Source organism: Poecilia reticulata, chromosome 3 (genome assembly GCF_904066995.2).
Source record: "Poecilia reticulata chromosome 3, P_reticulata-male-v2, whole genome shotgun sequence".
NCBI lineage: Eukaryota > Metazoa > Chordata > Actinopteri > Cyprinodontiformes > Poeciliidae > Poecilia > Poecilia reticulata.
This window is the reverse complement of record NC_088832.1, coordinates 24,713,266-24,741,222: the sequence shown is the minus strand read 5'-3', so window position 1 is coordinate 24,741,222 and position 27,957 is coordinate 24,713,266. Positions and strand designations below refer to the sequence as shown.

The window sequence follows — 27,957 nt, the reverse complement described above, 5'->3', positions numbered from 1 at the left end:
AACAGCGTATATTCATGCTTAAATGAATCACACAAAGTGGAATGATAGTTTTCTGAAAATTGTTTATTCTACATTTTAGACTGGATTGCAAAGAACAGTTTTCACGACACGCTGAGTAAAACCGCTGTTTGCTTTAAAAACTGCAATCTTTACATGTGAGAAAGTTAACTGGAAATAAAGAGAGACCGAAAGGATGTTTTTTTTAAGTTTTAAATGATCTTTCACAGAAAGAATTAAAACATGACAATTACATAATCATTTGAGAAGAAGTTGTAATCACTGATTTGATTAAGTTTTTCCACTTTCTAAAAGTAAAAGCAGATCTCTAAAATGTGATTATTATTTGATCTTTAACATTCCAACAGCTCATACGTCACATGCCTCTTTCAGACTTAATATCTCATTTAACTTAAAGGGTAAATTCCTGATTAGTTCAGCACCAGACCTAAAGCAGCTCATCCAATTACTAAACCACAACACAACATAATCATGATCAGCTGGGAGGCCTGTTGACTGGATTGTTCTCTAACCTTTTAACTAAACAATACTTTGTGTAATAAAAGTAAAAACAAAAAAAAACACTGTGAATTTTTTTATAAAGTTGATTTATAAAGGAAGGTAAAAGTAACTCTTTTACTATTGCTCCTGTTGTAAAGAAACATACCGGGACATTTCAGTCAACTAGATGTACAAGTGGAGGCCAGAGGAACTAATAGGAAATGTCAATACATTTGTTAAAACACTGCAGCTTTACTCAAAAAGTGGCTTCAACAATGTACTAAATAGCTGCTGTTGAATGAGAACCAGTAAAAAAAAAAACATACAATAAAAGAAAAAAACACTGCATGGTGCACAACGTCTCAAAATCTTTTACAACTTTGGGTAGTCTACCAAACAACATTTATGTTATTTGCAGTGGTTTTCTCCCTGTTTGGGTTACACACAAAGCAAGGCTTCTGCATCACATACACACAAAATAAAGAACGGAAAAGAAATGTTGACACGACACTGTTTGTCTTTTCTTTTTACAATAACAGGATGGATACATGGTTTAACTTATCTGCCTCTGTACACAGCATTACAAAACTCTACATTTACTCAGACCTACGTAAACATAAAAAAAATTGCATTGATGAACATTAGTCATTAGAATATTGTGTAATTTATATATTACATTCTCACAAGTTACCACATGTTACACAACATTGCTTGCATTGTCCTGCATTTATCTTGAACACGATAACAGAAAACTAGACAAATTTGTCACAGTAGCACGGTCAAAATACCACAAATATTTAGTCGCACCTGCAGAAGAGGTTGTTGTCATAGAAAACAATACCTGTGTTATTTTTTTTTTGTTTTTGTTTTGCATAACTTGGATGGCTGTGGTGTAATGCTGTGTTTGAGAGGTCTAGGAGATTCACATGTGCATGAGGTCACACTAAACTGCATTTTGTGTCTGCATAACATTTGGTGGTAAGTTGCCAGTGTTGAGTAAAAATGTTAATATTCTTTCCTGAAGAAGACGTGGAAATAGATACTGCATAAAATCCTAAAGTTACATATTAAATTATATTGTTGTATAAATGTTGTTTTATTGTTCAGCCGTATTGGTGTTAATCTAAATGAAAAGGTCTGTGGGACTGAAAAGAAGAGGAGGTAAACATTTTCCTGCAGTGTGGTGTGTGTGTGTGTGTGTGTGTGTGTGAGGTGGTGCACTTTTACATATGTGCTTTAAACCATGTGTTAGTTTTACTTTGTGAGGAACTCTCAACCTTTTGTTGAAATGTATCAGGTTCATTTTTCTGTCTTTTTTCCCCAAAACTTCCCTTTCCACAATTATTTTTCCTGAAAATGAGTCCCTATTTTCCCTTAATTATTATTTTCACTTTGTACTTATTTAGTTATTCTGCTTACACGGTTATACATACATTCATTTATTTTACATGAGTAGTCACAATTACCTACTTAAAAGGTAATGTTTTAGTGTAGGAACTGTTTTCATCGTCCATTTTTAGAGAAAAATCCTCAGGGCCGGTTTGCATCTCAGTTTTTTGGTAGCATAATTTTCACCTCTGATCTCAGATGTGAACCTCTGTCACCATGAACAGGACAAGCCAAAGCTGGAGTCTTGAAGATCCAATGTGTTTTTTCTTTTCTTCTTCTTCTTCAGTTTGCCTCAACAGGCATCCTCCTCATGACTGCTACTGTCAGGCAACTGTTTCCTCCAGTCAGTGTTTTGATCAAAACTATCAGAGGAGGGGACTTCTGCTTCCTCATTTTGAAGCAGGACCGGGAACACGTGGTCGACCATCTCACACAGGCGTCCAAATCTTAAAGAAACAAAGACGGAGCCATAAAAACAAGATTAAAAAAAAAAAGAAAAAAAAAGCTTAAAACTGCAAGAGTGTTTTCAGTGAAACCACATTAATGGAAATTAGAAATAAACAGTGGGTATTACTTACGAGGAAATGTTTGTTTTGGCATGCTCCTGCACCAGCTCTCCTTTTGGGTTGACAGTGAAGATCCTGTTCAGAGGAATGCCGACTTCCTTATACGAATACACATCCTGGAATCAAGCATTCTCAATCAGCACCAAAACATCCATTCCTTTCGTTCAAAATACAAAAACTAAAACAAAAAATAAAATTAGCTTTCATTGTGCTTGTCAAATATTTTGGAAATTGAAACCTGACTCAAAGGGGTCTCAGTGTAATCAGAAAATGGCTGTGCACAGTTTGTGACTGTGTGTGTTCAGGGTTCTTACCGTGGCTCTGTTCCCAAAGGCGGCATAAAAAGGTTCAGTGTTCGGGTAGAAAAGATGCTTGATGTCCGTCAGACACTCAATCTTGAACAATTCTGGTTTCTTTTCAATAATCTCCCTGAAAACACAGAGTTTTGATGGAATATTATATTTCGAATACTTTCCCGATGCTGTCCAGCCTTACTATAAGCCGTACACACAGTCCTATCCAATAAATTAAATGTGACATTCTGATGGACTCGGAAACCTTTAAAAGACAACAGTTATTAGGCAGGAATTAAACATGCTTTTCACAAAGACTACATTACTGTACATTTTTTAAAGGTGTGATGTAATATTCTAATCTTAAATGTCGCATTTTCACTACCTGCAAGCGGAAAATCATCATAATTAACAGCAATGAAGGCTTGAACACGTCACTCTGTGTGTAATTATCCTAGGCAAGGCAAGTTTATTTGTAGAGTACATTTCAGCAACAAGCCAATTCAAAGTGCTGCACATGATGAAATCTGTGCACTGTTTCAGGGAACTGAGCCACTGAATAATAACAATATATATTAAATATGACCGTACATTTTGCTGATTACTTGAGTCTAGTTCACAGACCTGTGAAAGGCAGAGAAGAGGCTGCTGGGGCTGAGCAGAACCGGGCCCATAGGCAGCATGGTTCCTCTTTCATTAACCCAGTGCAGGTAGCCCCTCGTCATCCCAGCCATGCCAATCGCTCTAGCTGAGCAATACATAAATTTATACCCGTTTCTGTGACAGAAGAAGATGATTCAATTACAAAACAGAGTATTAAGTAAAAAAAACTCTTTACAATATATAAAAATATTAAACGGGAGATATACCCATTTTATAGCACAATCAAGTAACTATGTTATCTATGGTTGTTATAAAATTGCTGTGTATATCAAAAATATCTTAAAAGAAATTTGACTTTGCATCATTTTGATACCTTGAAATTTGCCTCCGTCTCCTTAAGAAGTTCTCTTTCCAAACCTCTTAAATGAAGTGTTTACGTTTCTGGTCAAGTGTTTCTTTTTAACATATACTTAAAAATGTATGGTGAACAAGCAGAAATCTTAATCACTGATTATTTCCACCTTTGAAATTTCCCATTTTAAAGATCAGAGGTGGAACAAAGTAATTGTTTTGCAAGTCACAAGTACGCATCAAGTCTTTCCATCTCTGTCATGAGCCAAGTCCCAAGTAAACACATCAGAGTCCAAATTTGATTCCAAAGTAAAGACATGCAAGTCCTAACTTGAGTGTAAACTTTTATTTTCAAATCTTAAATGTGATTTACTAAATATGCTGTCGAATCACAGAGTGATAATTAGCAAGTCTGAGATTCTTAAATTATTTTTAAAGATGTTTTCGTTTGCCAGATCAAGCAGTAAGTGAAAAAAAATTGAGGGAAAAAATGGGGAGACGTTTTTATGACAATAATAATGAAAAAAATGATTTCTATGCAAAATAAAGATTATCTCCCAGTCAATCACTTGCAACCTGTTTTTACAATATTGAACGAGTATCAGATCATTAGAACAGCAAGTAAAATTATTTAAACGATCAAGTTCATTATATCAGACATGATTATTGCTGCTGATTGGACTGATTTTGGTTCAGGCTCACAGCGCAGAGAGTCGCAGTGTAGGTAAACAACCTGGAGAATGAAGCGTGCCAGTGGCAGAAACTGGAGGAGGAAATATTGGCAAATGGCCACAGAGGCACAGCAGCTGGATTGTGTGCCGGGCGTTCCATTGTAGTACACCTGGTGCAATTCCATGTAACAGTTTGTGCTTGGCATTCAGTATTTTCTAGTGAAATGGCTCATGTCCAAGCTGAAGTCATAACCAACTGTTATGGAAGTTTGAGTCAAGTCCAAAGTCTTTTTTGACTTCATCAAGTCAAACATCATTACATTTGTGACTGAAGTCTCATTCAATTCCAAGTCACACGACTGGAGTGCACACCTAACGACAAAACTGACAATTGTTAGGCAAGACTCACAGGCTGACTCTGTGGTAGAGCCGTGCAATCCCCTGGTGGGTCCAGTCTTTACCCAGTGTGGGAAGGATGTGGCCAAGAGTGTCAGACCTGAAGCACATTGTGACACAGGCACAAAAATGATTCAGCTCAAACTTTGCACACCAAGCCTGCATTAAACAAACCTCAACAGAGGAACAACTCGTGGAAAACCTGCCATCTACTGGTAACAAGCTGGAAATGATCATTGATGGCAGATGACCTGCTGCATCTTACCTGGTGATGGTTCCATCTATGTCTGAGATGATAATCTTGTCATCCCAGCTCCAAAGGTAGATTGTGCCATGACAGCGGCAGGTGCCTTGATACTGGGTGGTTACGCTAAACACCACTTCATTGGGCCCTTCCTGTAGCTGCAGGCTAGCCTATAAAAACAAACGGACCACAATTCAGGAAGTTATGCACGGCACAGGATAAAGACGTGTAAAAGGATTTCTAGAAGTAATTTATTTAGTGTTATGTACTCTGCACAGGGAACCCAAACGTTTAACACAATCGAGGTCATAAACTTGAAGCTCCAGAGATGGATATTTGTGGGGGGCCTCCAGCACCGACTCTCTACAACTTTGGCCAACAATTGTTTTAAATAAAAGCTTTTTTTTAGATAAAGGCTCAGTTTTGCAGTCTTTCCACTAAGAAATCACAGTGATGCAGAAAAAATATTTTCTTGAGAAGGTCGTAAACTGCATGGTTTTACTTAAAATGTACTTTAAATATTTAACCTGCGGTTCATTGCTTTTTTTGGGGGGTAAAATGTTGTTATTCTCTTTGTTATAAAACCTCAAAATAGAAATAACATTGTAGACAGTTACTGTACCAGCTGGTCTGACGTGAGCCGTAGAGTCTTCTTATAACACACACCGGCGGAGTTTAAAACAGGCACCGGCTGAAAGGATTCTGGCATCTGAGTGCATGATGTGTGGTCCTCGTCGCTTGAGGAGTCGTCATCTTTCAAACTAAGACATTCAAGGCACAGAGTTTGGTAAAACAGGAAAACTGATTTTAATGCGAGAGAATAAAGTGACGATGTCATTAGGCGGGAAAAAAAATCACCCGTTCACTGAGGTCAAAGTGAGCGAGCCATCTTCTCTGTCTCCCATTTCTGCAGCTGTTTCCTGAAGGGCAAAGAGATCAGAGCTAACTCAGTAAGCTGAAATATTTTATCCTCTGATCCTGTTGACATTATTTCCCCAAAACTAATTAGAAAAGAATAATGCGTCTGTCTGCGGACTGACCGACTTAGAGTCACTGTTCCTCCGTCGCCATGAAAACCACCAGCGTCCTCCTTTCTTAGGCATCTTTTCCTTCATGATATTCTCCACCGAGGCCTGAGGAAAATGATGCCGTACAACTCAAAAATGACTGGAAATGTAACTCAGACCTAACAAGCACAGGAATGACAGCCAGAAAAGAAATAAAGAAATAGGAAAAAGATAACTGAACCCCAATTATTCCGCACTAACACACAGCCATGCAAGGAGAACAGAAAAACCACACGGAAAACAGAATCGGACAAGAAAAGACATGCGAACAGCCAGGAAACAGCAGAAATTCCTACAGGCTCTGAAGTGGTGGAGCCAAACAGACCGGGGAAGCAGTATGAGAAGAGGCCAAAAACAGAAAAAACATAACTCAGACACCAGCACTTGGTGAACACAAATGCCAGTTTGATGGTAAGTGAGAGAAATTATGTAAATGAAGGGGAAAAAAGAAGGAGCATAAAGACATGACGTTATTTCAGTGCCAGGATAACAGATTTAAAGCAACATTACACTGCTGTATACAGATTGCTGATGTGATCTTCTAATAATAGTTCAAAGCACTTGGGGTAATGCCAGATATTTAAAACCAAATGATTCACATCAATTACCTAGAACTGATGTCACTTCAGATGAAATCACTGTATTTGAGAGCCAGGAATGACTGCAGAGGCATGCGTTCATTTTTAGTTTTTATACTGACAATAACCGAAGCAAAAGGTTTTATATTCAGAGGCAAAATGCTGGGCGTGCACAGGGGACATGTAACGCAGAGGGTTACAACAGAATCTGTGCAAAAAATGTTAGCAAAATGACCCAGTGTAGCAAAATAACTAACTGATGCTTTAAATGACAGAAGCAAAAATACTTTATACCACTGAGACTACATCTTAGTAAAATTATATGTTATACTTTCCTTAGCATTTACAATGTTAAAATAAATGCGGTGTCTTGTTTTTCCAACCTTGTGTTGCTCTTACCTGTGGCAGGGGTTTCTGGTAGACCTGCATAGCCAGCATAACAGGAGCAGCCGTGGTCCAGTTGTAGTACCTATAACACACCACAGATGGCGATAAAGAGCATGTCAAAAATCTTATTTAGTTAGGTTAAAAAATGCTCAGAATATTAAATATTTGGGTTATAACTTCTGAAAATCCCAGTTCACAGTTAAGAGTTAGACTTGGTATTCAAAATACATTACTCAATTTTTTTTATTATTATTATGAGCTATGGGTATTTATTTAAAGATGTCAGGAATATTAACACACGTTTGACAAACAGTGCCTCCCAGATGTGATGGCTGACTATTTTGAAATCTTTATTCATGTTTACCCAAAAGAAACATAACGTCAGTGCTTGTCAAATAAAACCCTTTGTAAGTTGAAACACTTGTTGAAAGAGCAATGCTTACTTGTTTCCAACTTTGACCACCAGGTTAGGATCATCTATAATAGACGGGTTCTCTGAGAACTGCTGGTAAGAAACTGCTCTGTCCAGGAATTGCTCTGTGGTTATAAAAACACACACAATATGGAAGAGGATAAACCGATGAACAAAAACAGGGTTAAGACACAGTAATTAACCCAAGAATTTTTTTCTGCAAAAAGCATGCAGAATATTCACAGTCACAGTTCATTTTTCTACCTTTCGTGATCTCCTTGTTGTCTGACAGTCCTCCACACAAAGAGATGGCAACATGAGGCAGGTCGGCTATCTGGTCCAACAAGCTGTCCACTCCGCTGTCCACGCCGCTGCTGCCCACTGACTGGGGGGACTGGTTGGTGCTCCTCACGTCCATCATAATCTCCGAGTCCCCCCTCGTAGAGCTGCCTCCTCCATCACTGACGAGAAAGACACATGCAGTTATCCTAAAGGATTTTTCTGTAAAACTTTTATTCAGTTGATTATAATATTCTCATAATACTATATAGCCTACAAGATTAAGAGTATATGTAAAAAAAATTTATTCATAACAATAAATTCCCAAACATGTAGAAATGTGAAGTCCTTTTGCTATAAAATTGTACTTAAGTTAACCAAACACTGAAACAAGAGTGTCAAAAATTAAATAGATTGGATGTTGGACAGACTATCAACACCTGAATAAAATGTACCTTTTCGGGAAGTAGAGTGCAGCAACTTCCGGTTCCAGCCCCGTAATGTCATCCAGATATACGCCATCGGCCCCCAGATGCTGGCTTCTTTTTTCTAAAACAAGACAAGATGACGTTTTTTATTCATAGCACCCATAAAAATATGGTATCTGAATTGTTTATGGCTATATAAAAGGCAGCCACTACCTTTCTTCTTTGATGGCGAATCAGTACTTCTGACAGGACTTCCTCCTGAACTTTCTTCATTTAGATGACCGGGGAGAGACTTTAGGGACATCGAACAAGCGGACTCCACCTCCATAGACGACGGGCCGACATTCTCAGCCTCTTTGACTGCAAATAGGGAAAAAACAGCAAAAACCAACTGAAAAAAATGAAAACAAGCGAATGAAACTACATTTACCAAAACCTACATAACTGTGACTGCTGATACCGTCTCAGGCCAATGAAGAAACTTTGTGAAAGCTAGCATAGAGGTTTTTGATCCAACATTTTTTTGTTGTTTTTTGCAAACTAGCATTTCACAATCACAACCCCATAAAGACAAGAACAACAAGCCTCAAATTTCCAAACACACCAAAATAAATGACTAACTATATACATATTTTCAACAAATTATAATTTTACTCTTGGCATACAATGGGCATACTACATAACAGGGTATAAAATAGCCACTAGAGGTCAGTAAAGGCTAAATTGAGCACATTACACCTTGTAAACTAGCAAATAATAAAATAAAAGCATACATATTTCACTGTTGAAATGTTTTACATGGCACCATTTGGCTGTCACATGTAACCAAAATATTCCAATCATTTCAAAGGTTTGATCACAGACATAATTATTTTTGTCCCACTGCAGAAACCAACTTTTTGTTCACCATTTTCTTCTCCAGAGTTCTGCTCCGATGTAATCGTTAACTTCAGCCTGGGCACACAGCTGTTTCCTTCCACGTCCATGGTCCCGTCAGCGGCAGTGGCCTGGGCTGACTCTAAGCCACAGGGACCATCCGGGCCTGACCCCGTCTCCGTGATGGCTCTGAAGTGGCTGCTTGCAGTCAGAGGGATGGAGACTGCCGCAGCTGAGTTCTGCTTCTGGCGAGAAGCAAGGAAGGATGGCTGGAAAGAAAGAAGATTTTTTTTTCACTCTGGAGTTTGTGTTTTTGTTCCCAGTTTCATATTACTTACTGCATGACCTCTAAAGCCCAATCTTGTAAGTTTAATCAGACAAACTGTTCCTGCTGAGCAGCTGTAACTTTCTTTTTGCTGATTATCCCTATTTATATCTATTTAAATATGGATCAAGCAAGCTGTTCAGAGTTAAAGCTTGAGTTTAAATAAAGCAAGTAAGCAAAAATATATAGTTCTGCTCACTGGTTCCTGGAATTATAGACAAGACATATAAATGTGTTTCCGCTATGAATACACCACTGATGCTTTAGATATGCGGTTTTTCCAAGATACTTAAAATGATTTCTATTCAAGCAGGACATTTAATTGACAGGAAATAAGACAAGATCTCCAAAAAACAACACAACAATGTAAAAAGAGTATTAAAAATATATTCAAAGTGGCATTCTAAGCTAATTTATACCTTTTTTAAAGATATATATATATATATATATATATATATATATATATATATATATATATATATATATATATAAATTGTAACTGCTTTTCTTCTTTTTGCATGTTAACCACTCATATTTCATGATGAACTCCAAGTGTTTAATCTAACCTTTTCCTCCATTTCACAGATACACTTTAAAACTGTAAAACTGTCAGTAAAGTAACAAAAGTCTAAATCTGACAGGGTATTTTTTTTTCTGTGAACATAGATAAATAAAAAACATGTCAGTGTGTGTATACCTGTGCAGCCTGTGGCAGCTCGCCCCAGGTCCACAGCATTTCAGGATTCGTCTGATTGGTCAGTTCTGAGTCACTCTTCGGTGTTGATGATGCCGAGTCATCTGGACTGCTGTACAAGTACATTTCACAAGACACAAAATTAAGACCAAGCATAATATACTGCTGTATATTATAAGAAAACAGCATTTTCTACAAGTCTGTACAAAAGCTGATTACGGTAATTGTGACAATTTCAGTATTTTAATTTCTTAGATGAATGCTCTATTCAGAAAGTGAAAAAAAATTGAAGTTGATACCCAGCAAGGGACGAACAGTGAGATGTGCTCTGAGGACAAGAGATGGACAGGCCAAAGGATGGATGGATGGAGAGAGTCTTCTTAATCACATTACTTCATTAGGGGGGATGTAAAACACACAAAAAAATGAAAAAAAGGACATGAGAATCAGAAAAGCTAAAGCAAACTGAGGCTAAACGTAAATGCTGTTATAAAAACACAGTTTGGAAGAAGCATAAAAGGATGGGATATTTGTGTCAAAGTGATACCTCTGTGATTCAGTCCACTCCGTCATGTGGTATGAACTGCTGTTGGTTGTAGGATCCAGATCATTGTACGCTGGTCTGATCACAAACACACACACACACACACACACACACATGCAGGAATAAGTACACAAACTGATTTTTTTTCCACAAATGTTTCAAGAGACCAGAGGAGGGGTCTTCCCCGAGGAGGCCTCGGGGAAGACCCAGGACACGCTGGAGGGATTACGTCTCTCGGCTGGCCTGGGAACGCCTTGGGATTCCCCCGGAGGAGCTGGAAGAAGTGGCTGGGGAGAGGGAAGTCTGGGCCTCCCTTCTGAAGCTGCTGCCCCCGCGACCCGACCCCGGATAAGCGGAAGAAAATGGATGGATGGATGGATGTTTCAAGAGATCCAGAGCTATTATCACTACAAGTAATATTATTATGTTTTTACTCCGAAATTCAAACTGGTCTTGTTTAACTGAATCCATGCATTTAAAAACTGCAATGAGGAGAAGGAAACCATTAATGCACATTCCTTCATGTCTAATAGGGATTTGGGAATTTTCCCAGCTCACAGTCGTGGTTGGACTTTCTAAAAATGGCCTCAGACCATTGCAGTAAGGGCGGCCAGTGAGTGAGTGATCCACAATGTAAAAGAAACTGAGAATATCGTGAGAGCAGGACTAATCCTTGGAGTGAATTCAACAAAGAAAGATCCTTCAAAAAAAACAAAAACATTTCCAAAGTAAACACTAGCAGGTGCAGGCTTGAAGTCCATAATTATCTTTAAATGACTTGTTCTGTTGAAACGATAATGACAGCAGGCGGCAACAACAAAAGGTATTATTCTTTATAGATTGACTGGCTGCTTGTCTAGATAAAAGATCTGAAAGCTAAAACTGTTCAAGGGAATTTTCTTTGGCTCAATGTTAAAAAAACATGTTGAAAATCCTATTTTCTTGATCTTAAGGGGCGTTTTGTATCAAGATTGTTGCTTTTAGAGAACACTAGATATGAGCACATTTCAAAGTCTTTACAGAAAAGTGGAACCTGCTGGTTTTATGGGACTTTGTGTCTGAACAAGCTGATCCACAGTGATCTCGTGATTAAAAATGGCTGTACTCCATGTCCCCACACTCACCTGCTGCTGTCCCCGTCCTTCTCCTCATCCGAACTCAGATCAATAGTAAACATGTCTTCATCCTCTGAGAACTCCTCCCCACTGTCCTTCTCTCTCCTCCCTCCTGCTCCTCCTCCTCCTTCTGGCCTCGCTTTCCTCCTCCTCTTCCTCCTTTTCTTCGATGTCGCTCCATCTTGCGGCCCCAGGCTCTGGACAGGAAGTGTGCTGCAGGGGATGTTGTCTGTGTGATAAAAGAGAGCAGCATAAATATTTTCTTTTCTCAAAATGACAAATTCCATCCTTTATTTTTAGCCAAGCGTACCATAATGGTGAGAAGCACCCCTGCCCAGTTCGGTCTGCATCAACTCCTCCCCCACTGTCATGATGGGCGAAGTTGCAAGGTAGGATGGTACCACTTCCTGTTGACAGGAGGTATATGCCTTGATCATTTGAGGTCTTCAATGTGAGCAAAAACAGCTCGTCCATAGCTAACAGAGACTGATGAGGTGTTAAAAATTTACAATGAATCATGCTCTGCTGCAATACATGTGAAACTGCAAATGTTTGAAATTGTTCTGGAACTCTATTTTATGGCCAATGTGATTTTTGTCATATGGGCAGAAGCTTTCACTCGCTGGTGAGACAAAGACGTTTTTTCACTCACCACCGGATTTGACATAATCCGGAGAGATTTAGCCTTTGAGCCAAGATTAGCTAAATCACGGTGGGGGGGTGGATAAATAGGGGACACGAAGTGCAGACTGGCACATGCTTGGCTGCACACATGCCGTAGTGCAGGATAACTCATTTAGTTGGGAAAGGAATAGAAGCAGTGCTCTGAATGCACACAATGCACAGATAAAACACATCTGCACTGACATCTGTCCCTCCTGGGAGAATTCAGTCCAAATCCAGTTTGAGTTCAGTGTTTTTATTCGCTTCTAACTTTCCATCCTAAAAGCTTTACTGCATTTCTTCCAAAGGCAGCTGAAATTTTACTAACAAGAAACTTGATTTAAATGAAGCTAAATAAAAAAGTGATGGTTTAAGCCAATTAAATAGGTTTTTCATATAAGTCAATGACATATAATATAAATATTGAAGAAAATGACAATATGAACATAGAGAGATACATTAAATGATGTTGTTGTTTTTTTCACTTTGCACTACAGGAATGTAGCAAGAGGGACCTACATTATTTGTGAATGCATAAGTCCTGACAAGTCCCGAAGTTTAACTTTACACCCTGAGGAGTAGATAAAGGGAGGGAGAGCGGGTGGGTGAGAAGGAGTGAAAAAGATGTCTGGGGTTGATCCCACATAGTCCTTTTTAAAAAAAAAAAAAAAAGTTTTTTCCTTCAACATGAAACTTTAGATTAGCACTGGGGGAAAGGGCAGAGCGAAGACGCATAAAATATGTAAATTTAAAAGTTCCTGAAACTGTCCCCTAAGGTCCTCTTAAACCTGTTCATCTAACAGAAAGCTATGATCCGTTTTTAGATGACGTACAGATCGTCTGTCTGATCCTCTGTCCCCCTGTCTGTCCTGTCTGCACAGATCAGTGACCAGCGAATTTCTGTGTGTGAACACACAAGGCACAGAGAGTGAATTGGTCAGAACTATAAATAGGTCTCTGGCAGTTTTCCACTCTGTAAAGGGAGGGCTGCGAGAAGGAGAGGATTTAAAGCTACATCCAAGCAGAGCAGTATGGTTTATTTACAGGAACATTCAAACTCACTTCCTATATACACCTATGTACACAAAACTTAAGTTTTAGAAGCTGCACATCACCTCTAATAATTGCCTATTCCAAATCACTCTGCATTCAGGACAGCAGACAACTCTTCTTGTGGTGCCACTAATGTAATTGTGACTGCTCACGTTTGTTTATCCCATTAATAGAGTTGGGCTGGCTTTGTTTTCCTCCAGAAAAGTTGTAGCCGCCCCTCTTCACTGCCCCTCTGCCAAACTCCACCTCCAGTGCTCCTCTCTGACCTCCATGCATCCTTATCTTTCACTCAAAACTCATTACAAAGTAAACACAAGTGTCTCCAGCTTATCTTATTTCCTGTTAAGCCAGAATTACAGCTGCAAATGCCTCCATGTAACAGGATTCCCCGGTGATAGTGTGCCCAAAATGTTACTGTGCTAGAGTATTTTTTCTGTTGTGTTATTCCACATAGCTAAAAGCGAAGTGGATAAGTGCCAACATGCTCTCAGTTGAATCAGTTTTTTCGCAATAAGCCCTGCTTACATTTCATTATCAAAGGCAGAACCGGGTCTGTGTTGAACCGAGCCCTATGCAGCATTTACGTTTGGACATCACAGTCCAAAAGACAAAATTTTACTAATAATCAGGGAATCAACTTGTTTAATTATATGCGCATTGTGTATTTAGAAAATATTTTAGAGTTAACAGGTCAGGCAACATTTGTCTATTCATTAAATATCATATGATAATATTTTTAAGATATAAATTATGTAAAGAAAAACTGTAGAATTTATTCAAATCAACTAAAATCAAAGCATTACACTGTGACACTGCCAATGAAAAACTGCATGTTTACACACAGTATATGTCAGTTCATTAAAAACCTAAGCAAGTTATACGTTTTGATGATTCGTCAGAATTAGTTAAATATATAGAATTCTATCAAATCTAATATTTTGGGGGAAAAAAATAAACCAAGCACAAAAGTCTCTTTTTCTTGTCTAAAATCTAAAAGCAACCACAAAATACGTTCTGACATTTTTCCTGTGTGAGAATTCAAAGGCTCTCGGTCGCCCCCTGCTGGCCTGGTGGAGCCTGGCAGTGGCTTTGTTATGCATCTGACCTGCCCTGGTCACAAAGCTACTGAACAAAGCTTTTAGGTGTGCGATGCTGATGTTACAGTGACTCATCGACTACGCTGTTATTTCAAACCCTTATTTTTCATTTTATATACATATGTAAAAATGTATTTCTTTGAGGCTGATATAATTATTTCCTTGATATTCATTCAGTAAATTAAACTTAAGATAAAACATATTACATGTATTGAGGAAGCATAAAGATTAATTGTAGCAGGGTGACATCTTAAAACACGTTGGACTCTTTCTGGGTGTTTTTAGATAAACCAGTTTGATTGAGTTGTTGATTCTTTCTTACTAGTCAGGGTCATTTCTTCCAGGAAGATGAGAGCATAAAAGCCAAAATGACACCAGAAATCTCAAAATATCTGCTCAGTGTGCTTGTGGATTTATGTCTCATCTGATATACAAAAGCACCATATAAACTAATGAGTAAGCAACATATTATTATTGTTCTCACTTGGGCTAAGGCCCTCCTGTATGCTTCTGACACAATATTCAAACCTTTACCATATTTGAGCAAAACAAACCATGACAAAGATTTCAGAATAATCAAATGGAAGGATGTTAAATAATTTTTGATAGGATTTCCCTTCTGACAGCTTCATGTAGAAAACAAAATGCCCAAGGATGCAGTTCTGGATTTTCCAGGCTTGTCTGGGCAGGAACGGCGGTTAAAATAACAAGTTGTAGCGACAGATCAAACAGTGAATTGTAACGGAGTTAAAACTGTAAAGGAACTAATCACATTCGTCTGTGTGTCATTTCAGGCAGTGAAAACCTACATCTACAAGTTACGCTGTGTTCTGCGCTATAATTGCACGTGTTTATTGCACTGCGGTAATGAATCCGTCAGCCATCACTCACCAGTGTGTTCTCAGTCTCCGTGACGAAGAAAGCCTCTCCATTCTCTCCAAGCTTCATGTGCAAACTAACTGGCTCTCCATTAATCTCTATGTCCACCTATGAGAAACAAAAGTGTTGATCCTTATCAGCCTGTTCCAAACAACTCCCTGAAATTTACTTTGCTCCTATGGAAATAAAAACATTTTAGTTGAGGTAGGATGCAATCATTGTAATGTAATGTTTGCGTTTGTGGCATACTCCGTTTTGGGACAATGGATTGTTCTCAGAAATGTCCAGGGATCTTGTTTTATAACTTAATCCTGCTTTAAACTTTCCTATAACTGCATTCCTCACCTGGCTGGTGTGTTTCTTGGCCTTTACTATGTTGTTTTTCGCCTTTGCACACAAAAAAAAACCCTAAGACTTTCAGAGAATAGGACATATACTGAGATTAAAATATGCACTGCGGATTTATTAATTTGGTGACTTACACACACAATTGGCACTTGACAGCAATGAATTTTATTTTGGGGGAAGGAGAGAGAGAGGTGGGGGGGTTTAACACAAATGTATCACTGTCTTTTCAAATTTAGATTTTCAAAAAAGGATTATATGTATCACTAATATCCAACTTCATAATTGTGAACTTCTTAGTGTAGGTCCATCACATTAAACATCAATAAAACATATTGCAGTTTAGCTTTGTAAAATTAGAATTAAAAATAATAAATAATTGAAAATAATCTAGCAGGGAATTTGTTAATGAATTGCTTGTTAAATTGGTACTAGAAATGCACCTTAACATAGTAAAAAAAATTGTCAAAGTTGTTTTGACATTTTATACTGCAAATGTGAAAATAAAAGAAATTATAAGATAAACATAAGAATACTGTTGTTTATCCTGTTTTCTTTGCTGGTTTTATTTTTCTTTTTTACCCTGTAGCATTACTTGTATCCATACACACCACCTCTAACAAACAGCACACAGAAAACACAACTAGAGGTGAACGTAAAACAGGGAGGCTCTTACCACTTTCTCACGGGACCGCAGCACACCCATCTTTCCGAAGCGGACGTGAAACGGGGAGCACTGCAGCGAGCCGTCCGGCTGCCGGACCACAATGACATCAATGCATCCAGACAGCGTTGCAGGGTTGAGCCCCCTGTAAAGCTCCTTGACCTGCACAAACACCTGGCCCGCCAGCTGACCCACATAGTTCATGGTCTGTAGCTGGAAATAAAGACATGTATAATTAATCCTTTGATTTTTACTCAATAGAGTTTATCAACGTGCTAATGATCTACGTCTAAGTCAGAGAGAGAGAGAGAGAAACTTTTTCCCGCCTACAAAAAAAGCAATGTTTTCGAATCCATTTCTTCATTCTTGGGATGCTGCTTTGTGAGGAGTATGTTTATTCATCTGTGTATGTAGATGTTCTTGCCTCAGGAAAAAGATGCTACAAATAAAATCGTCAAATGTCTCTTCCTCTTCTTCACGATCAATCAGGGACAAGATTACCTCTAAGAGACTGAAGACGCCTTATTGTTCCAGGATCTTAAAATCTTTGAGGATTGCTAAAGCTTCGCTGCAGATGCAAAGTCATGAACATGCAACATGCAGTATTATTCGACATTAGAGCAGCAGAGAGCATTTAAAATATTATTTTTTCACTGTGTACAATGATACATAATAAAACTTGATTGTAAGACATTTCCTTCAACTCGAAGTGTAAACTGCAACTTTCCCTTAAGATATTCAGATTTAATAAAAAGAAAAATGTTAGATTTTTTTTTTACTTAGCAGTTTAGAATAAAATAATCTATCTCAATGTATGCTGAAAAATACATAACACAAAACACCCTCACAGGAAACAAAATGTGAAATAAACTACAGTTGCTGAAACTATAGCAGGAACTAAGACAAAGCAAAAAAGAGCTGAGTGAAATTTATTAAGTATAATGTAACAAAGGGGTTCGTAGGATGGAGACAGCTGTCACAAGAACAAAGATTATGTGATATCTGTGGTAGGTGTGCTGACTCAGATACTGTTGCGTTTGCATAAACATCCACAGCCAGTTCAGCATGTCTAAGGGAATAGATGGCTTCATGTTACTAGAAGACACGAAGAAACACTTATGATGAAGATGATTTTTTTTTTTAACAAGAATCAAAGTCTGAGGAACTTCTGCTGCCCAGCAGACCGACAAGTTACTCATCACAGGTTGTTTTAACAAAGCAACTGTGACAAAAGCCTGGCAAAGAAAAAAAACTATAAACAGCCGAATCATGAGTATTGTAACTTTTCACCAAGTTAAAGTCAAAATGGAACGAAAATTAGTTCTAAAATTTTACAAAAACACGATGTTGTCGAGGCATGAGATGCTGCAACAGTGTGGAAAAGAAATGCTGTTTTGTTATCTGGATAAACATGTTGATATGTTGGGCATGACCGAACGAACGCTCAACAACTGGGAGCGGATTTGCTTGGCACTGATTGTGCAACTGACCGTTTGCCTCACTCTCACTTCCTGGTCCATTTAGTGTCTTTGTCTCTGCAGCAGCAACCCGATAACGTGTCCATTCATGCATGCACGGCTTTCACTGTAAACATTGCCCAATAAGTGCGCATGCATGTCTCTATTCATATGCTAACGCAGGAAAACACAATCTTGCACAGCTATAGTAGTGGTGGACTGCCTTTCAGATCCTGATCAAGTTCGACTAAGTGCAATCAGTTTAAGGCTAACTGAGACTTTAACTACTAGTATTTGTTTTTCCCCACAATGAAATACAACAATCAAAACCAGTTATCCCAAAAGCTCGATGGTAGTTGTTACCAAAATGGCACAACCAGTTGAAAAGTCTTATTTTCTACCTAAATAAACAAAATAAGCATTTTAAAAGTGCATTATGCATATTCTCTGGTTATCTTGCATGATGCTAAGATTTCTTTGATTATCTGAAGCATGTAAGTGCAAAATAAAAGCAAAGCGGGAAAAAAACTATCTGTGAGGGGTCGAATTGTTTTTCCAAAGCACCCTGGGCCACTCTTCCAGGACACCCCTCTTCCACAGCCAATCAAAGTGTCCCTCTGTTATGTAATAGGCAATCACCAGACAAACCATATATGTGTTTTTTTGGGGGGGTTTTATCCTGCAGAATGCTTTTAAAAAGATCCTTACATGAATTTAACATCATTTAAATTCACCACCACAGCATAGTCACGTTAAACTGAGGACAGACTCTATGGAGTCATACGCTTCACCACTATTTACAGTGAGGTCAGAAAGAGGTCACTGATAAGCTGGACGGCCTTACAGATGATGGACTCCTGAATTGAATTGCACCAATTGGAGCTGCAGTCTGACGCTCCAAAATGACTCTCTGCAAATAGATTCATTATCAACTACTTTCACCGAGGAATGCAACATTTTTTATTAGGATTTTAGGATTTTTAAGACGGTCGTCAGACAGCACAATTAGCTATGAACCTAAAATGGTGCGCAGAGAGAGAGAAAAAGAAGAAGAAACGCACGTTGCATCTACACGGGGCTGGTGAGTGATGCAGTGTGATGCGTGGCCTGCGTGTCAAAATGTAAACACACACACACACACACACACACGCACGCACGCACGCACGCACGCACGCACACACACACACACACACACACACACACACACACACACACACACACACACACAGAAGAGGTTCTGCAACCTGCAGTCATTTTTAGCTGCCTTCAATCCAGTTTAGGAGCTCCACTCCGCTCCGCTCCGCTCAGAGGAAGCTGCGATGCAGAGCAGTGAAACGTGTGGGGTGTAAACATCCCACAGTTAGCCATCCTTTCTCTGCTTACATTATTTATTGACGCGTCTCTTCGCTCCGGGATCTTTCCGCCATTCAATCCTCTGTCACTCTGTGTCACCAGCGTTAATGCGCGTCGGTGTCCGGATCAAGCATCATCGGTAACGTTCCGCATCCTTCAGTTTCCCTGACATCTGATCGCAGATCCTCTCGGTCTGCTGAAGGTTGCTTCTGAAGGCTGAAATATTCCTCCCTCCGCCTCGGAGCGGAGAGCACGGAGGGAGCTGATTGGTGGAGCTGCGGGTGACGTCATATATTATTGTTTATGGAATATTTCCCATTTAGAAACCACTATGTGGTCGTTTATTGGTCGTTTATTGTAATTCAGGACAAGATCAAGTCGTATTTTGGTCTAATTAAACACAAGTTCTGTGCAGGGATAGTGTTACGTGGTTTATGGTTAAATCATTTTATAGGTACGAATCGTGTGTAATGTGCAATGTGTGTGTGTGAGGAGGACAAATGCAGAAGTGCGTCACATGATCTTGTTGCTGTTAATCGGAGAAAAGAGAAAAAAAAATGTTTTTCTATCGCTAAAAAATCTGATATACTGATATCGCTATGTAGAACATTTATACATTGTTATTTTGATTTTCATACAACATTCCAGCAGATTATCACTTTTTTCTAAAATAAAAATAATAAAAAAAAAACAACTCCATTTACATATGGTCCCCTAATGAGATTGTCTGTATGTTTTTTTTACATTTACAACTCTTCCTGCTTCTCCAAAAGCCCAGCACCAGATGATTAGCCAGGCCGTCTGCTTGGGTAGATCCTTCAATGTTCTGCTAATCAAACAGTGTGTCTCTTTTAAACTGTCGTTTGTGGTTTGGAACAGAAGCATGGGATTGGTATGCTGAAATATTTTACAGGTTTTTAAACAATAACATTGGATATTTTATTTTATTTTTTTTAGCTTTTGACCAGCAATGCCGAAAGCTTCTCAGAGGTGAGGCATGATTATACACTAATAAATTATTTACCTTGAATGATGTGTTTATTGCTGCCGGGTTGTATCAGTCTCAGTGTTTTATTACTAAGGACAGTTAATGGCAATAATAAATATAAACCTTCAAGAACACAGAAGGTACATGCTGTATGTAAACTTGAGAGAGGAGCGAGGTCATGTTACCATTAAGAAGAAACATAAGTTTAGTATGTGACCGTGGAGACAAGAATAGCGTTGACATTCATGCAGCCTGAAGGCGTCAACAGTCATGCAAAAGGCCCAGTGGGTCTTTAGTGAAACTACTGACTTGCAAACAGTCAAAAGGTAAAATGGTAAAAGTTAATTTAGTTTGTGTTTTAGCACATTTTACTCTCCCCTGTTTTATTTCACTAGGAAAATGAATGCATTTGATCATTTAAAGTCTATTTGTCTGGCTTCATTTCCTGTCACAAGCTTCTAACATCTTTTGAATTCTTTATTCTGGCTCATTATAACCATTCAGGCTTATTTTGTGGTATGTTTCATATATATTTTTAGGTCAGTTTCAGACCTTTTGTTCATGTTTTTCTATGCCACCCACATATTTTTGTTCTTGTTCCCACGTTGAGTCCATTCATTCATTCATTCATCCGTTTCTATTTTAATAACCATCTTGTCTAATCTGTTGTCCCCATTACTTAAGTTTCTCAGTGTCATTCATGCCCTGCTGGATTCCTCCGTTATCTTTGTGTGTCCTGTGTAAAGATGTTTGTGTTCGTGTTTCTTGATCAGTTCATCATCTGTAAGTTTTGCCTCCTATTATTACATCTCAAAAGTCAGTTTCTGCGCTTTTGATGGATTAATCCGTTCTATGATAGCCAGAGAATTTGAAATAAACCTAAAAATCTGACCTTTTTCAAAGGTTCTTTTTTTTTGTTAAATAAAATGTAGAACTCTGTTAATAAAATGGGAGAATATTACTTCATTTTTACTGTTGGTGTAAACTTTTTAAATGGTGCTGTAATAAAACACTTTGTATTCTGTCTTTATAGAGTCTCCCTCAGTTTAGTGTTGTGGCTCTTTTTGTTGTTGCTTAAAGTTTCTAAGAACCACCTCCCTGAACTTACACTCAGCTATTTGGGTCTGGTCCTTCTTGGTATTCTGGGCTTAACGCATTGGACTCGGATTGTGTGTGTGTGTGCGTGTGTGTGTGTCTGCGTGTGTGTGTGTGGAAACAGCTCCAGCAGAGCCAACACATGTTAGAGTTGATGACTGTATTGATCAAACTTTGCTGTCACTGCACACATACTTTTCATTGCGTAACTGTGGATCATGTGACCTTTCACTTTGGCCTTGCGCCTGATGAACACACAGTTCATACACACACACACACACACACACACACACACACACACACACACACACACACACACACACACACACACACACACACACACACACACACACACATACGCACGCGCACCCACACAAATGGACTCTCAGAACCAGGCAGGAAAGCAAGGAAATGTGCTGGGCTTTCTAGGAACTGTCCCATTCAACAGGGAGGAACAAAGAGAGAGGGGGAGAGAAGAGATGGAGGAAAACATGACGGTCAGGGAAAAATGCTGGACTTGAGAGAGATTCAGGAGTTTAAGGTCTTAGCTAAGTGCTAGCTAAGACTTATACTGCAAAAACGGTCAAGAAGCTGTAGTCAGCTGGTCAGCTTCTTTAAGCACAACTCTGACGACAGCAGACCTGTGACAGGAGTTGGACTTGGGGTGGTTCGCCACAAGCCTATGGTGATATGAGGCTTCCTAACATACATTCGCCAAATAATGTTACATTTAAAGTCTTTACAAAATCTCAAACTCTCAAAGGACAATCATGGGTCAGTATTAGTGCCGTCGATCATACAGCGATCACAGTTCTTTGCTCACCAGTACAGAAGACGACTGACATAAAAAGTTTATTTCTTTAAATAGCAGAAGTCCAAGCATGGCTTTAATGCCTGTGTTAAGAAACATCATACATTAACTGTATCCTACGTCTTGGTGTATGTAATCAGGGTATTTATGTTTGTGCGAGTGCTCCCAGCTACAGTGTAACCTCGTGTCAGACACGTGAGAGCTGGGGGCCAAAACAGGGTTTGTTTTGCTAAGAAGGAACTTGCCTAGTCTCTCCCAGGCAGTACCCCTCCGAGGTCAACAATGCATTCATTTCATCGCTGCAGAGACGGTGGGTGTCTGCTCTGGGGATGGGCGGTTGGAGCCAATCAGAAAGCTGCCTGAGACACACACCACAGCCAAGCTACTGAACCCCAAGACTTCAGAAATATCGGATTAGCTTAGTATTTATACAATTACTTTGTAACTATTAGTTCTACAAAGTTTGTCTAGTTCATGTTTGTCTATCTCAAGATATTTTAATGTCGTTTTTAGCACATATTCCATTATTGCATTTAATCTGTGAGCAGTAGCTTGCATATGGTGATGTAAAAAGTTATAGGACACCATATTACTGCATGCTTGTTTATGCATCTATATCCATATTTATTAGCAACCATTGCAATACTAATATAATAATATAAGAAAGCAAAAATGTATAAAGTTAGCTGAAGCAAAACTGGATTCTTCAACATGATGACCCCAAACAGAGCAGTAAATCCAACATGATTTACTGAGAATTACTGAGATTTAGAGCTTTCCAATATGGCTGGGAATGAAGAAATGAAAACATCTTGGCCTGAGTCAAAGACGAGATCTTGATCTGTGGGCTGAATTGAAATGAGCTGTACATGCAAGAAAACTGTATCCACATCTTGATGTTTACCAGGCTGACAAAATAACTAAGCTCAACACAAACTTACTGAACAGGTAAGAGTATCACAATGCAGATCACTGTTCTTAGTGGAGTATTCATCATTTAGGTTAAAGTCCAACAGACTGAGAATGTTAAAAACAATTAAATAAATTAAAATCTGATTACATTAAACATAACTAAATTACGTGTCATAAACACTGGTGGTTTCTGTTTGGATGTAGGGCTATTGGTAAAGGTTTTGCCAACAACATATGTTACCACCAGAGGGTCAAAAGAGCAACTTTCATGAGAGTTTAGCCACCAGCCACAATATTAACAGAAGTAGAAACTTTCTGAGGTAGAAACAGAGTCAACAAAGGCATCACATGATGACAGCATGTTGTTATTATGCAATACCTTTTCTGTTTGACTGCATCAGGCCATTGAGGTGTACCTGTGTTGGCTCAACAGGAGCTGCATGTATCAGGCGCTCGGATCTAAACGTAGACAGGTTCAGTGACATAATCTGCACAAGCAGGGTACAACACTGAGAACAGCATGTGACGCTTGTTTGTACCAATGAGAGTCATGTGGTTACCACACAAATACAGCTCCACATAAAGGGACCACCAAAGGTTTAAACCCTGCTGTTAAAATGTCAGTCATTTTAACTACAAAAAATAACATAATCATTTTCAACATTTATCCTGTACAATTTAACAAATAAACAAATGGGTTAAAAATGCTGCTGTAACCTGGATACACAAGAACACATACTCCCAAACTTATGCTTGGTTGAAACGCCACTTGTTTTAATTTCAGCACTCAGTTTTCCTTGGTACACACGTAACATAAATTATAGTTGATCTGATAAATCTAAAATACATTTTTAGACATTATGTGAAAATTTTATGAAATTTGCTTATTTTATTCTTTTTCTTAAGTCAGTTTTCAAAGTTACTTTTCTGAAATATCATGCAAAGTTATCAGTCAGGAACACTGTATGGGAGCCTAATATAAAATTTGAACACAATTGGTGGTGGCAGCATCATGATGTTCTCCTGATGGAAAAGTTGTAATCATGGTTTATGAAAATACAAGTCAGCTTTAGCCCAAACTCTTTAGTTGTTTGCTAGAAAGCTGTAAATCAGGAGGTTTTTCCATTTATTGGGATCGCATTGAGGCCAAGCATACATCCAAATGAAGAAACAAAAAACATAACTGGAGGAAAACTGAAACTTTGGAGTGACCTAACTAGAGTTGTATTCGCAATATTATGGATTAAGAGAGCTGCTTTGCAAGTAACAGAGGATGAAATATCACCAAGATGTCATGTGGTGTGTGTAGACAGGTTCCCACCAAAGAATGAATGTTGAAATTGAGTTAAATGGTGATTAAGGGTGTGAGCACTTACACATCCAGATTATTACTCCTACTTTCTTTTTGTACATATACTTTTTCCCTTTAAACTGATTTGTTTTTCACCTGATTGTAGATTATACATGTCATAAGTACAGGAAATATTCATTGTGGTCTATTTTTTTCCATCATACATTGAAACTGGTGTGTGTGTGTGTGTGTGTGTGTGTGTGTACACCTTTAAGAGCCACAGTACAAAGAGAAAATCACACTGGGAAGTTTTTCTTGTAAAGTAACTGAGGGTCATTTGACCGGACATTAAAGTCCCTCTCCCTCTAACATCAACATCTCTACAGATTTCCATACAGTCAGGTTACAGCTCATATCTTGGAGCCATAACTGTAATTTCTCTTAGAAATTCATTAAGCCATGGCTGATTAAGTTTAGCTCTAAGATTTTATAATTCTCACATATGCAGTCTTGATGCACCCTTGTTTGTATATTTCATCAAAAAATGAAGTAAAAATCTTTAGCTCTCCAGTCACTTCAGGACAGTAATCTCATGTTGAGTCTGTTTTGTAATTATAAGTGACATTGTTTTAGAGTCTTACCCAGGACCAGCTGTCAGAGAGGCTGTCGGTCTCATCGGGGCAACTATAGTCTTGCTCCTCCGTACTGGTCATGTCTCCAATTCTTGGTTTGCAGATACAAACTGCTGCTTCACCACCTTAAAGTATTGACTGAAGAACCCTCTAAAAACACAAGAAATGTCTCAAAAATCTTCTGGAAAAAATGCCCCGTTGGTCTTCTGAGGTGTACAAAATGTCTTTGTTCACCGTTTCCTGGTCAAATTCCTTACAAAAATATGAAATATCACAGTTTTAGATTTTTTTTTAACATGGAGTGACTGCTCTTGTATGAGATGATGTGATCTTGTGTGATCTGTTTTTAAGTAAGCAGCTTGAGTCTGTGTGACAAGCATTTTACACTAAATTTATCAACACATGTCTTCTGGGAACGTAGTTCTAGGAGGAAATCTGAGTCCTGACAGTTCGCAGACTGACTGCAGACTTAAGGTTCTTGTCTTCTGCTCCATAAAAACAGCACCATTTTTCCTGCCCCTGACACGACAGTTTAATATTCTAGTTGATCTTTTTGGGGTAATGGGCCTGAATCACACAGGAAAACCACAGAAATTCAATCTGAGGACTGAGAATGTGAAACAGACCTGAAAATAAAGAGCCAACAAACTTTTGAACTGTTCGACATGTTGGTGGATACTTCACTACACAAACACATCGAGTTTAAAATATATGTGAATTTAAACAAATGGTGTATAAAACTGTACACAGATAAAAAGCTGCAGAGAAATGGCACATTTGTGTTCCTTTCAGGTATAAAACTTATATTAAAAAAAATTGTACCAGCACAGATACAGAGCGACAGTCTTACTTTTTGTACACACACACAAAAAAAATGACATGCTCTACATCTACAAATATAATTTCTAATGTTCGTTTCAAAAAATAAAAAAAGTCTTAAAAACATGCATCTAAAAAATCTAATAAGTTTGCCAAACATGGGCTTACATTGCACACAAATGATTGTGTCTTCCCTGTTTCCACCTTTTTGTTTTCCATTCATCTACACAGGAAGTTTGTTCACCCTGATAACACACAGCAAAAAGTGTCTGAAATGTCTGCGTTTTAAAAGCTTCATTATCTTTTTACTAAAATATGTGCTCGACACAGGTCTGTAAATGTAGAAAACTGGAATTTCTTCACCAAAGCATCAAGTGATAGATCCAAGCTTAACCGAGAACAAAATATAAAACCTTCCGTTTCCTATCATCAAGTGATCAAACAGCTTCCCAGATAGCAAGTAAATAATCAATGTCCTGCTGTGAGCTGGTAAAAGACATAAAAAAAACACCCCACTGAATTTCTTGTGACTGACTCTTTGCAGCTCCTTTTGACCATTTGTTTCAGTCAGATATGTTTTCCAGTCAGGAAGAATAGCGGCCGGTCCTCTTTGGCGTTGGCAGTCTGGAACTCGTCGCTGAGCCTGAACCTCCACTGCTCCTCCAGCTCCAGCCTGCCCACAGTCTGCCTCAGTGAGCTGCGATCTGCACTGATTACACACAGGGTTGCACCTACACAGAGGCAGGCAACAGGGACAGACATTGTGAAGATGAGAGAAGTCCTTTTCTTTTTAATAGGTCGCAGGCAGGAAGCATGAAGAACGAATCTACACAGAGTTCATGTCCTATGATGAATTTATTTTTGAAAGGTAAGTATGATGTTTCGTACAGGCCACGATTACAGAGGGACATTGTGACATTAAAAGCGATACCTTAGATTTGATTCACACTACGATCTGCTGAGTGTTTTTGTTTGTAAAATGTATTTTTTCCCTATGGGCCACTGTGAACATTGCAGCACTTTCCAGTATGTTTGTGGTCTGCTGCTGTACCTTTGAGAAAGGTGAACTTCTTGAGGAACCCAGAGGTCACAAATGTGTCAGGGAAACAGAGAAGAAGCCCACTGAACAGCAGACCAGCGGTGCTGATGTTGATACAGTGAGGTCTGGAACTGACAAAACACACCGTCACCTGCAGGAGGAGAGCGATTTGTTCAAATGGATCCGCTTCAACTACGGCACAGTTTGTAGCTGAAATCACATTCGAATTTGCATACACTTTATAAAGAGAAACAACATTTTTTTCCCTCAGTGTCGGACATTAAACCAGGCTAAACTTTTTCTGATTTACGTCAGCTATAGGGCTACCAAAATTATTGTAATTTGCTAAATGTTTTTTCATTTCAGAAGTTTATATCCATTTTTCTTGATTTTTGGTAGAACTGGCTTTGTAATTGCCACTCAAATATTAACTTTTTTTAATTTGTAACTAATTTTCTTGTATGGTTCGGGTCTTTGTTGAGTTGGAATGCCTGTCTGTGCAAAAATGTTAACTTCCTCAATGACATCTTGAGATGTTATTTCTCTATTTCCACATAATGTCAGTGTGTTTGAGGTGTTGCTTTAAGATACATCTATACATTTGGATTTTCCCACATTGCTTAAAATTATAGTACTCTTAGTGTACGTAAACTCCTAGATTCAAAGAAAGCTATACAATTTTTTTTATTTTTTTACAAATCATTATTTAATATCAGACAGTGACAGGTTATTATGTGCATGTATGGGCGGGTGAGTGTTTTTATACCTCAGGTCCCAGGTTGAGGTAACAATCCACAGACAGAACAGGGTGAGTGTAGTTCTTGGTGCTGAGAGGAAACAGTTTCTGGCTGGTGTGTTGGAGGTATTTTTCCAGGAGAAGCTGAGCTGGTGAGGCCAGGAAGAGATGCTTGCTGTCTGGGGCACAGATGTACTGCGAGGGCCCCACTGAGGTGGAAACGTCCGTCATCTGAAAGGTAAAGGCAATTTTATTTATATAGCACATTTTCAGCAACAAGGCAATACAAAGTGTTTTACAGGAATTAAAAGGAAATACAAACAAAATAAACCAAAGGAAAGAGCAAAAGAAGAAAAAGCTAATAATGTTGATCCAAAGTATATAAACTAGATATTTATATGTACTTA

The 27,957-nt window shown here is 38.5% G+C and overlaps 2 protein-coding genes across 9 annotated transcripts in view; both read right to left on the bottom strand.

The window, feature by feature from the left end:
• Window positions 1-45: 45 nt before the first annotated feature.
• lpin1a (lipin 1a) lies at window positions 46-19,454 on the bottom strand. 4 transcript variants are annotated; one of them, XM_008405737.3, is made up of 24 exons: window positions 19,258-19,452; window positions 16,430-16,630; window positions 15,421-15,516; window positions 12,027-12,123; window positions 11,726-11,945; window positions 10,605-10,679; window positions 10,357-10,449; window positions 10,061-10,169; window positions 9,070-9,307; window positions 8,376-8,522; window positions 8,190-8,283; window positions 7,720-7,916; window positions 7,487-7,580; window positions 7,056-7,125; window positions 6,375-6,461; window positions 6,052-6,144; window positions 5,870-5,931; window positions 5,634-5,772; window positions 5,033-5,181; window positions 4,781-4,867; window positions 3,371-3,523; window positions 2,768-2,882; window positions 2,466-2,569; window positions 46-2,333 (listed from the first exon to the last, which is right to left on the bottom strand). In XM_008405737.3, the coding sequence occupies exons 2-24, from the start codon at window positions 16,619-16,621 to the stop codon at window positions 2,180-2,182; spliced, it is 2,865 nt and encodes a 954-aa protein (XP_008403959.1). In that variant the 5' UTR covers window positions 16,622-16,630; window positions 19,258-19,452; the 3' UTR covers window positions 46-2,179. The 4 variants fall into 4 exon arrangements, with proteins under 4 accessions (XP_008403959.1, XP_017159614.1, XP_008403960.1 ...); XM_017304125.2 differs by lacking the exon at window positions 10,357-10,449; XM_008405738.3 differs by lacking the exon at window positions 6,375-6,461 and having other exon boundaries at window positions 19,258-19,451.
• A 6,114-nt stretch (window positions 19,455-25,568) lies between these two features.
• greb1 (growth regulating estrogen receptor binding 1) overlaps window positions 25,569-27,957 on the bottom strand; it is a 63,014-nt gene continuing 60,625 nt past the window's right edge. For all 5 annotated transcript variants that reach the window (XM_081605314.1, XM_008405743.3, XM_008405741.2 and 2 more), the window contains exons 32-34: window positions 27,581-27,781; window positions 26,827-26,965; window positions 25,569-26,506 (exon numbers count right to left, since the gene is read on the bottom strand). In XM_081605314.1, coding sequence (XP_081461440.1) covers window positions 26,343-26,506; window positions 26,827-26,965; window positions 27,581-27,781 — 504 coding nt within the window. In that variant the 3' untranslated portion in view covers window positions 25,569-26,342. The remainder of the gene's footprint in view (window positions 26,507-26,826; window positions 26,966-27,580; window positions 27,782-27,957) is intronic.